The sequence below is a fragment of the Astyanax mexicanus genome, chromosome 8 (assembly GCF_023375975.1).
Source record: "Astyanax mexicanus isolate ESR-SI-001 chromosome 8, AstMex3_surface, whole genome shotgun sequence".
In the NCBI taxonomy this organism is placed as follows: Eukaryota; Metazoa; Chordata; class Actinopteri; order Characiformes; family Acestrorhamphidae; genus Astyanax; species Astyanax mexicanus.
In genome coordinates this window covers 560,001-571,319 of record NC_064415.1, presented here as the reverse complement: position 1 = coordinate 571,319, position 11,319 = coordinate 560,001, and the positions used below count along the sequence as shown (strand labels likewise).

At 36.4% G+C, this 11,319-nt stretch overlaps 1 protein-coding gene across 1 annotated transcript; it reads right to left on the bottom strand.

The window, feature by feature from the left end:
- Window positions 1-6,372: 6,372 nt before the first annotated feature.
- LOC103039627 (5-beta-cholestane-3-alpha,7-alpha-diol 12-alpha-hydroxylase) lies at window positions 6,373-8,882 on the bottom strand. Its single transcript, XM_007232470.4, has one exon. The coding sequence runs from the start codon at window positions 8,835-8,837 to the stop codon at window positions 7,227-7,229; it is 1,611 nt and encodes a 536-aa protein (XP_007232532.2). The 5' UTR covers window positions 8,838-8,882; the 3' UTR covers window positions 6,373-7,226.
- Window positions 8,883-11,319: the final 2,437 nt, after the last annotated feature.

The following is an 11,319-nucleotide window of genomic DNA, read 5'->3' as shown; positions in this document are numbered from 1 at the left end:
ATATATTCAGCTTAAATATTAATATAATTCTATATATATTCAGTTTATATATTAATATAATTCTATATATATTTAGCTTAAATATTAATATAATTCTATATACAGAGTGGAAAATAAGTATTTTATAGGCTGCTGATTTTGTGGTTGGTGTGGCGCTGTGGATAACACCACTACCTGCTAATGAGCTACGACATCATGTGGGAGACTGGGGTTCAATTCCTGCTCTGAGCTAATGTTAATCTTTCAGACTGTGGCTCCAGCTCTCTTCAGGTTATTGATCAGGTTATTGATCAGGTTCTCCAATGTTGATCAGGTTATTGATCAGGTTCTGCAGTGTTGATCAGGTTCTCCAGTTTTGATCAGGTTATTGATCAGGTTCTCCAGTTTTGATCAAGTTATTGATCAGGTTCTCCAATGTTGATCAGGTTATTGATCAGGTTCTCCAGTTTTGATCAAGTTATTGATCAGGTTCTCCAATGTTGATCAGGTTATTGATCAGGTTCTCCAGTGTTGATCAGGTTATTGATCAGGTTCTCCAGTGTTGATCAGGTTATTGATCAGGTTCTGCAGTGTAGTTCTGAGCTGATTCCTGATCTTTCGCAGGATCATCTTTACCCTACGAGGAGAGTGCGTTTTTCTCTTTTGTAATTAGTATTCGTGGCCCCACCCACCTCCACTCGGGACCGCCCACATGGGCAGAGCTGACGCCGCCTCGTCAGATAGGAGATAACTAACAGCGCTAGGAACAGCATGCAGTTCATTCCTGTGTTTTTTGTGCGAATAAAATTCAACATGTTTTTTAATGTTTAATCGTGTTTATATGGTATTTAAATGTGTTGCTTGATATTTAAAGATGTTTATATGGTATTTAACCCTCTCATGCATGAATTATAATAAACTCAGTCAGGATTTTTTTACTGTGTTATTTTTTAAGTGTTTTTATACATCCTTAGGGAAACATCAGTAAAATCTGGTAGTTATATAGGTATATTTGTAATTTAGTTATACAGCTGTAATATGGTATTCTGTTGGAATGGTGGTTCCTCTGAACTGAGGAGGACAGTGTGGAACAACAGTCTCTGATCTGTTACTTGTGTATCCGTGTGTTCGCTGCTGCGTATCTTCACGAGTCCTGCACTGATAAGAGTTTGAGCTATTGACGCAGCAGATCCTTTTCTTCATTTCCAGACATTCTGTAAAGGAGTCAGGCATTAACAGTTGAATAGGGGTGTGACGAGACACTAATATCACGAGACGAGATGAGACACGATACTGGGTTCAGACGGGATTTAATTGTATATTTAGTTTTATTTGACAAAATCATATAACGCAAACTTAACAGACTGGTTTCTCTCAAATATTGATTCTATAAGAAATAGAAATAAGAATAAAAAATAAAAATAAAACTTTTCTAAGTCTTATATAGTGCAAACAATAAGTGCAAACCATAACCAGTCATATTAAGACTATGCTTGAAGTGAAACAGAGACAGAACATGTTATTAAATACAGTACAGAGCTAAGGGATTAGTACAGCTGTCTATGAAACAGTCAGGTGTAGGATTTACTTACAGTATTTATATATGGTTTGTATCTTGTTGGTCACTCTGTTACCGTTTATTGTTTCCACTGGAGCCAAAATGCAGCCAGACATACAACTTAAAAGTAGCAGAAGCATCTTCTATACAAATACCTGAATTTTCCTCTTCTGCTGAGAGCTGCTCTCACTGCTCAGCCACCACACTCGCTGCTATCACTACTGGGTTGCCAGATCCCTCTCAAAAATCCACGCTAAACTGTTTTTTTTCTCCACGAGACAGGTTTAAGCTTGACGAGAAATATCGTCACGTTTTAGTCTCGCAAGATATCGTCACACCCCTACAGTTGAATGGTGCAAAATACATATATAAATATTTTTTTGTCTTTAAAGATGCAGGACTACATCTCCAGCCACTCCCAGCTGACTGATCTCACCTCGTCCCACAGCTGGACCTTGATAAGGTTCAAAATTGTACCCAAGAGGATCCTGCTCGCCCTAAATAATCAAATCAAAGCCCTAAATAAATTTCCTCTCCGGAGAAACAGCCAATCCGCTTGCTGGTTTGCGGAGCGCGTTGGGAAAGTAGTGACAGGATGCTGGTGATTTTAAAAACGTATCTCCAACCCCCTCCCCCCCCCCCCCTGGCTGATGCTTTTAAAACTTTTAAACTGCTGTACACTGTAGTGACCTCTATGCATGAAAGGGTTAAACATGTTTTTTAATGTTTAATCGTGTTTTTATGGTATTTAAGCGTGTTTATATGCTTTTTAAATGTGATTATATGGTACTTAAACATGTTTATATGGTATTTAAACGTGTTTATATGGTATTTAAACGTGTTTATATGGTATTTAAACATGTTTATATGGTATTTAAATGTGTTTATATGGTATTTAAACGTGTTTATATGGTATTTAAACATGTTTTTATGGTATTTAAGCGTGTTTATATGCTTTTTAAATGTGATTATATGGTACTTAAACATGTTTATATGGTATTTAAACGTGTTTATATGGTATTTAAACGTGTTTATATGGTACTTAAACATGTTTATATGGTATTTAAACATGTTTATATGGTATTTAAACGTGTTTATATGGTATTTAAATGTATTTATATGGTATTTAAACATGTTTATATGGTATTTAAACATGTTTATATGGTATTTAAACGTGTTTATATGGTATTTAAACATGTTTATATGGTATTTAAATGTATTTATATGGTATTTAAACGTGTTTATATGGTATTTAAACATGTTTTTATGGTATTTAAGCGTGTTTATATGCTTTTTAAATGTGATTATATGGTACTTAAACATGTTTATATGGTATTTAAACATGTTTATATGGTATTTAAACGTGTTTATATGGTATTTAAACGTGTTTATATGGTATTTAAACGTGTTTATATGGTATTTAAACATGTTTATATGGTATTTAAATGTGTTTATATGGTATTTAAACGTGTTTATATGGTATTTAAACATGTTTTTATGGTATTTAAGCGTGTTTATATGCTTTTTAAATGTGATTATATGGTACTTAAACATGTTTATATGGTATTTAAACATGTTTATATGGTATTTAAATGTATTTATATGGTATTTAAACGTGTTTATATGGTATTTAAATGTATTTATATGGTGTTTAAGAGTGTTGTTACAGTTCTCTGAGTGTAAGTATGTTTAGTTTGTCAGTATCTGGGAGGAGGAATGTGTGGAATTACTCTGCAGGGTGTAAATGTTACAGTAGATCTTCTCTGAAAGGTCAGAGAGAGCAGAGCCTGGCGCTGTGTTTCTGACGGTTTAAACAGGATAAAAGAGTTTAAAAGAGTTTTCTTTGCTAATATTTTGTTCTTATTGGCAAATCTCTGTTTATTTTTAGACTCTTTCAGGTTTATTGAACCTCAGGAAATTAATTTTCTTCCATCTACAAACTGTGTGTCTTGCATACATTATACAGTATATTATGTATTATACAGATAGACACATACATCATACATAATATATTATTAATATATATTGGCGTACAAGCAATTCTCTGCTAATTCTAAATATCAGACAATTTTACATATTATGTTATGTACATTTTTAACAAAACTAACACTTAAAAGCTGTTTAAAAACAGATTATTAATGTATTTATTTATTCAGAGTTTTCTGCATTTTAAAAAAAAAATGTGCAAGGAATTATTTGCAATTATTTGATAAACACATGTTTTTTTCACGGTGTACTGGATTGACTGGTTTGGATTTATTGATCTGTGCTGGCACTTTATTAGTTATAGCTTTCTATACAACACCTAGAATTGATTTGATTTATTGATCTGATGGAACAGTACCAGTGTAAAGTTTGGACACGCCTTAAACTCAGTGTTTCTTTTTCATTATTATACAATGTTATTATAAAACACATTGAATTCTTTAGTAAACAGTAAAAAAAAGTGTTAAATAAACCAGAATATGTTTTAGATTTTAGATTATATTCAGTTTTGAACATCTCTGCTGGATTTTCTCAGTCAGTTTTATGAGGTAGAGTCTCCTGGAATTCAGGCTTTCAGTTAACAGCTGTGCTGAACTCATCAAGAGTTAATTACTTGAATTTCTTGTCTCTTAATAAAGTGTTTGAGAGCATCAGTTAAAGTAAAGTAGTGAAGAGGTAGAGTTACAGGTATACAGTGAATAGTGAATATTTCAGTAATGTTCTAATCCAGATTATGAGAAGAAACAACTACTCAACTAAATAAAGAAAAAAATACTTTTAATGAATAATGATGGAACTGGCACTCATCAGGGCCGCCCCAGGAAAGGATAGAAGAGCGAGAGTTTCCTCTGTTGTTCAGGATAAGTTCATCAGGTTTATCAGAGTCTCACAACTTTTGCCCCAATTTATTTTTTTCTGCCACACTGTTAGTTCTTTATATGTTTAATAGAATTTATTTTGTGTTTTATTTTCTCCCCTTTTTTGCTACAACCTTGTACAGTAAAGAATGACAGTTTCGCTGCTTTACATCTGCCTTTTGTATAGATAGAATTAATGCAATAAAGAACATCATTCATGCAAAATGTGTATTTATTAAACTTTTGTATTTGGACATGCCTTAAATTCAGTGTTTTTTCATTATTTAAAAATGTTCTGTATTGTAGATCAATACTAAACTCATCCAAACTATGAAGAAAAACATATGGAATTATTTAGTAATTAATATTTAGAATTAAAAGAATAAGTAAATTATTTAGTAAAAAAAAAAGAAATGGAAAAATCTAAATACTTGTTTGTTTAACACTGTTTTTAAGTTACTACATTATTCATTATGTGTTCCTTCATAATCTGATACATCACTTTATTATTCGTTTACTATGTAGGAAAAGAATAAAGAACATTTTTAACTGGTTGTGTATTTATAGAGCAGTGAGAGTGTGTTGGGAGTATTTAGGAGTATTTTTGGAGTTAACTGGGTTTAATATGCGGGTTGTTTTTCAGTAGCTGGGTGGATGTTTCACTCTCTGCAGCTTCCTGACTGATTTCCTGTTAGATAACAATGAACCTCCTGCTGCAGATTCCTGTATAAAAACAGGGTCTGAGTTTCTGTAAAACATCTACCTTCTGAACCTCCAGCACAGAAACAAAGGTCACTAAAATGACACTAGTGAATAAAAAAGTGTATTAAAGTATACTAAGCCTTATATTAGTGCTACAGTGCACTAAAGTACTAAAGTGTTCTTGTAGCTACATTATTATTAATCAGTATATTTAAAAAGAGTGATAAAATGCAATTACCTTTTTGTACTTAATATACTTTAATTATATAAAAATAGCACAAATAGTACAAATATTTTCACCAGAGTGCACCTGTAGCATCTCCTATAGCTTCCCCATAGTCCTGTTTTAGTGACACCCCTGTTTTTATCACCTATAATCCTGATAATCAGCCAATAAACCAAAGAATATATACTGTATCTATAAAATTACCTTCTATATTCAGCACTGAAACTAATACACTACATGAGCAAATACAGTAATAGTATTATAAGAGTTTAATCTTGTTTTTATTGGAGTAACAGTTTCTACTCTTCAGGCCAAGCTTCCCTGGTGAAGAAAAACATATATACTCTATATACTATATATGTTTACTTAAAATTTTTCGAGATGCTGTAAATATATTATAAGATTTATGTATTTACTTAAAATATAGTACAACAAAGTAAACAAATGAATACATTAATACTAAACTTTGATCATATTTTTAAAAAAGTACACTATAGTGTATTTAAATAAATAGAATACTATAAAGTACACTTTTAGTTTAATGTAATTTAATATAAAATTCTTATTTCCAAACATACTTTTGTGTTAAAAACAGCTGTTACAGTAGTTCACTTAAACTGCACTTAATGTATCATTTAACTTTTTATAAAGTAAATTAAATTACTACATTGGTAAATTAAAAATATATATATATATATATTTAGGTATTACATTAATATAACAAATGTGGCTACAAGAAACACTTTAGTGCACTATAGAATAATAACTTTAATCTACTTTTATTCATTAGAGTTTCTACCTGATTTTTAAACATTGCTGTGAGGATTCTATTGCATCCCTTAAAGTTTTCTTGATGTTCTTAGATTTTTTTAAGTAATGTTTTTAGATGTTATGATAACATTGCTGCAGCATGTATTTTTGTTCAGTCTATCAAAAAAAGATAATCAGATCATGCATTCCGCCCAAACAGGTTTCTTTTTAAAAATCACATATTTCTGCTTCACCCACTTTACTACAGTAACCTCTGCTTAAAAGCAAAGCCATAAAACACTGCCGGTCAAAAGTTTTAGAACAATCCCTTTTATTTTTGCAATTTAAGATCTTTATGTCCAGTCAAAAAACAGAAATGTACAAAATGCAGTGTACAACATTTTGGCCAGGAACTTTACAGCAAACAAATGAACCAAAAACTTAAAATAAACTTTTTTTGTAAAAAAAAAAAAAATAGTTTATTGAAATAAAAAAATCGTATACCATAATAATAGTCTGAAGACGAGAGCGGTGAGTACTGTTTTCTACACCTCCTGGAAACTGGAGACAACTGCTACAGGAAGACGTCTGGCTAACCCACATGGAAACAGCAGCTTTAGCCTTTAGCTCAGAAGAATTAGAAGTTAGAAGAATTAGAGTTAAGTTAGTCTGACTGATGAAAAAGTGCAATAATAAAGATATAAAAAAAAAGACTAATAAACTATAGGGGTGTTCTAAAACTTTTGACCTGTAGTGTACATCTATTACATATTGGACAGATTATATGTTTGTATGATTGGATTTTTTTTTTTTTACCTGATCTGATTTATTTCGTTCTCAATAAACAATCAATCAAACCTGTGTTGTATTTTACAGTGTAGAGTTTATAACCATGCAAACACTTTGGGTTAAAACAATATTTCATAAAGTTTCACAAAAAAGAAAACTATAAAAAATCGACATACATTGTGGATGTGATTAAAACTTTTCTAAAATCTTAAATAACCTTATATCGCTCCCACTGAGTCTGATTCTGATAGATAGGAGATAATATATCAATAAAGAAGAGACATGCTCATTTGTAACATTTTTAGAAATCTAACCGACAATAATATAATATGAAATGATGATTAGCATTAAGCTAACAAACTGAGCTAGCAAAACAAGGCTAAAATCTGAGCCTGTATCTGAACTGGATGTCTCTGGTTGGCTGCATCGTGCCGAATCCCCATCGCTTGGTGTCTATGTCTGGAATCTCCTCATCTGGGTTCTTCAGCTCAAAGTCAAAATACGTGATCATGAGGAAGACGAACTGTTTCAGCTCGTTGGTGGCGAAGAATCTCCCGGGGCACATGGTGACGCCGGCGCCCCACGGCATGATGAAGTACTTGAGTTTCTTCCCGTCTTTGTAGAAGTCCGTCTTTTTGCTGCCGTCCGGGTTGAGGAATCGGTCATATTTGAAGGTTTGGGGGTCGGGGTGAACCTCCGGGTCCATATGGACGGCGGTGTACGGGAACAGGGCCACTCGGTCGCCCTGCCGGATGTTGTACTGCTGCCCGTCGGCCATCTTCAGGGTCATGTCCTGCAGGACGGCCCTGGTCAGCACGGGGGCGGCTGTCACCCGAAGACTCTCCTCCACCGCACTGTCCAGAACGGGGGTTTTGAGTAGCATGTCTCTGGTCAGATTGATCAGTGGTCCACCTCGCTTCACCTCCTGCCCGGTTTGTCGGAGAACCTCCTCCACCTCAGCCCTGATGGCTTTCATGGCTTCAGGGTGCTTCATGAGGAAAAGAAGCAACCAGAAAGATGCAGGACCTGTGTTGCCCTGGGACGCCCAAAGCAGGAGGAACATGTACCTGTTCTGCATTTCCTCGTCCATGCCGTTCTCGGCCCGGACTTGCTGCGCCTCGCTCACCCAGGGGCTGATGTTCTCCTTGGACGTCACCTTCTGCACCGAGAGAATGTTCCAGAACATCCTCTTCAGTCGCTCGGCCTCCATCTTCTCAAAGGGACCCAAGACTCCATATGCCAGCTTGGGGAAGAGTTGATCGTACTTCCGGAATTCGTGGAAGAGTTCATCAGACTGATTGCGGTCAACTTCCTTGGATTTCTCCAAAGTTCCAGAGGTTTTTACTGCCTCATTGCCAAAGAGCGCCAAGTAACCTGCACGGAAGACGATGTTGTAACAGTACAGGAAGAGTCCATCTTCACGCCAGGGTTTGGAAGGTTTGGCAGAATTGGCGCAGTTGGTGGAATTGCTGGAATTGGCGCAATTGATGGAATTGGCGCAATTGGCAGAATCTTCACCAGATCCCAAGCTGTACAACATGAGGTTCTGGAGGTTGTTCATCATGGCCTGAGTCATTTCAACCAACCCCTCTCCCATAAGATGCTTGTTGCTGGAGGCTTGCAAAAGCTTGTGGTCATCTGTTAGGGAATGATACCCAAAAACTCGCTCAACCAGATGCCGGGCGAACTCAGTAAAGTCCAGTTTACCTCGAGCCTCTTTGACCACCGATCCGAAGGAATGTGGATCTGTCAGGAAGGTGAAGTAGAACCCTCCGAGCTGCACCGTAAAAATATCCCCATGCTTTTTCTTCATCCTCTCCAGGAACTTCGCAGTGTCCCTCCTGAATTCCAGCACATGACCCAGCCATGGAAGGGGGCCTCGATCTAGCGGGGGTTCGCCCGGCCGGCGGCGGCGGAAAGCTCCCAGGAGGTAAAGTCCCCCGAGCAGAGAGACGAACAAAGCGAGCAGAACTGGCAGCAGAAAACCCATCGCTGTTTCCTCACTCGCTCTGTCTGAAGTGTTTCACTGAAACTGTGGCTTTCAGCTCGCCTCTGTTTACACTTAAGCTCAGGCCCCTCCCCCTCTGGATGCTGTTCAACTCGCAGAAGCCATTAAAATACTGTGCTGACCTGAAACCAGCTCTTCTGGTTTAAGTTCACAGAAAGATTAAAGTGCAATGATGCACAGAAAACATTCAAAACCAACCCAAATACCCTTATACACTTGGATTTGCCCCAAATGTATAATAGTGGGGGTAAAAAGCCAGAAAAAAGCCAGAGTAACTGCAGAGTTTAAGAGGTTTACACCTATAATCAGCATCCCTGTTGTTCCTGATCTTTTTTTTATCTGTTATCTAACTGTTATATCAACAACAACAACTTACCAACAACAACTATATCCCAAAAACACTTAGCTTCCTAGCTTCCTAGGAACTGCTCATAGCAAGACCATAGAAACCAACATGTACAGTTGGTTTACAACATCTAGCATTTAGCAAATTTACCACACTGTCCATGTCTCAAACTCAACTGAGTTGAGACATAAGGAGTGTCTTAAAGATGTGGTGGGGTGGTGGTGGTAAAGATCATCATCCAACATCCTGACCTAACTTTAACCTATGCTCTCGATTTTACCCAAATTCTATTAGAAAGTATTCTCTGGACATTAGTAGAGACAGTTACTCCAACAAAAGCAGAATAAACTCTTTTTAATAATCTTGAATTCAGAAGAAACATTGAAACATTGAAGGACTGAAGGACTTGTTCTTGCAATACTTGGATTTATGTGACCTGGAGAGGAAATGTATATTTAGATTACCATTAAAACAGAATATATAGATCTTAAGTATTAGATTAGTGATTAGTGTTATATGAGTTTATTACCTTTACTTCTAGCTTTATTATCACTGTCTGTGGAAGGATACTGTAATAATAATAAAGTAATAAATGTGAAATTTCCCTCTTATCTTTCTGACTAAATTAAATCAAGTGTACAGAGGATGTGATGCAAGTCCTAAACGTTTTAAAGATCAGATAAATATCAACATGACCTTCAGGCTCCAATCTCAGATCTCGTATCTCGATTTGGAGTCAAATTTTGGCAAAATACAACTTTTATTTCTGATTTTAGTGTTTAATGGGTGATGGTCGCCTGACTGTATAAACTTATTTGAATTTATTTGATTAAATTCTGAACTGTTCACTAAATTTATGACTTTTCTCTGGTTCACTTTTTCACACCTGATATTTTAGTTTGGATCAGACAGTGTAGATGTGAATAAATCTAAAGGGTGAATAAACTGAAGTTCTGCAGGAGCTGCATGCTGTGAGTGATCTTCAGCTAATGATTAAGTGAATTTTATTTTACCATGTTTCCAGGCCGTGGTTCTGAACGCAGCAGTAGATGAAGGATCAAGGCTGCGTTTATCTATTAGATAAGATCACAAAGACTTTGCAAATCATCAGGATACTTTTACCCCCTGACCTCAACAGGAGTTGCCACCTGGAGAAATCCACCCTGATACCTCCACACAAACTGCCCCACTCAATCTACCCCATTCAAACCATCCTATTCAGTCCATCCTGCTACCTCCATCTCCCTGCTACCTCCACTCAATCTACCTCCTTTAATCTACCCCACTCAATCTACCTCCTTTAATCTACCCCACTCAATCTACCTCCTTTAATCTACCCCACTCAATCTACCCTATTCAAACTGCCCCACTCAATCTATCACCCTATTCTATCCACCCTGCTACTTCCACACAAACTGCCCACTCAAACTACCCCATTCAAAACACCCTGTTAAAACTGCCCTGTTTAAACCACCTCATTTAAACCACCATTTTCAATACTCCCTGCCAAAATTGCCCCATTTAAACTGCCCCACTCAATCCACCCAATTCATACTGTCCTGTTAAAATCACTTTGCTCAAACCAAACCATTTAACCCCCCCGTTTAATCCTCCCTTCTAAAACTGCCCCCCCCCTGAAATCACTCCACTCAAACCACCCTGATCCCCAATTTACCCCATTCAAACTGTCCTGTTAAAAACACTTAATTCAAACAATCCCACTTAAACCACCCTGCTACATCCACACAAACTGCCCCACTCAAACCATCCCACACAATCTACCCCAGTCAATCTACCCTACTCAAATCACCCTGCTTAACCTACACAACTCAATCAACCCTACTCAAACCACCCCATTTAAACTGTCCTACTCAAATCACCCCACTCAAAGTATCTCACTCAATGCACCCCCTTAATGTACACTACTCAAACCATCCCATTTAAACTGTCCTACTCAAACCACCCCATTTAAACTGCCCTACTCAAACCACCCCATTTAAACTGCCCTACTCAAACCACCCCATTTAAACTGCCCTACTCAAACCACCCCATTTAAACTGCCCTACTCAAACCACCCCATTTAAACTGCCCTACTCAAACCACCCCATTTAAACTGCC

Coding starts and splice junctions, on each gene's coding strand:
- LOC103039627 (XM_007232470.4), bottom strand. CDS start 8,837: ATGGGTTTTCTGCTGCCAGTTCTGCTCGCTTTGTTCGTCTCTCTGCTC.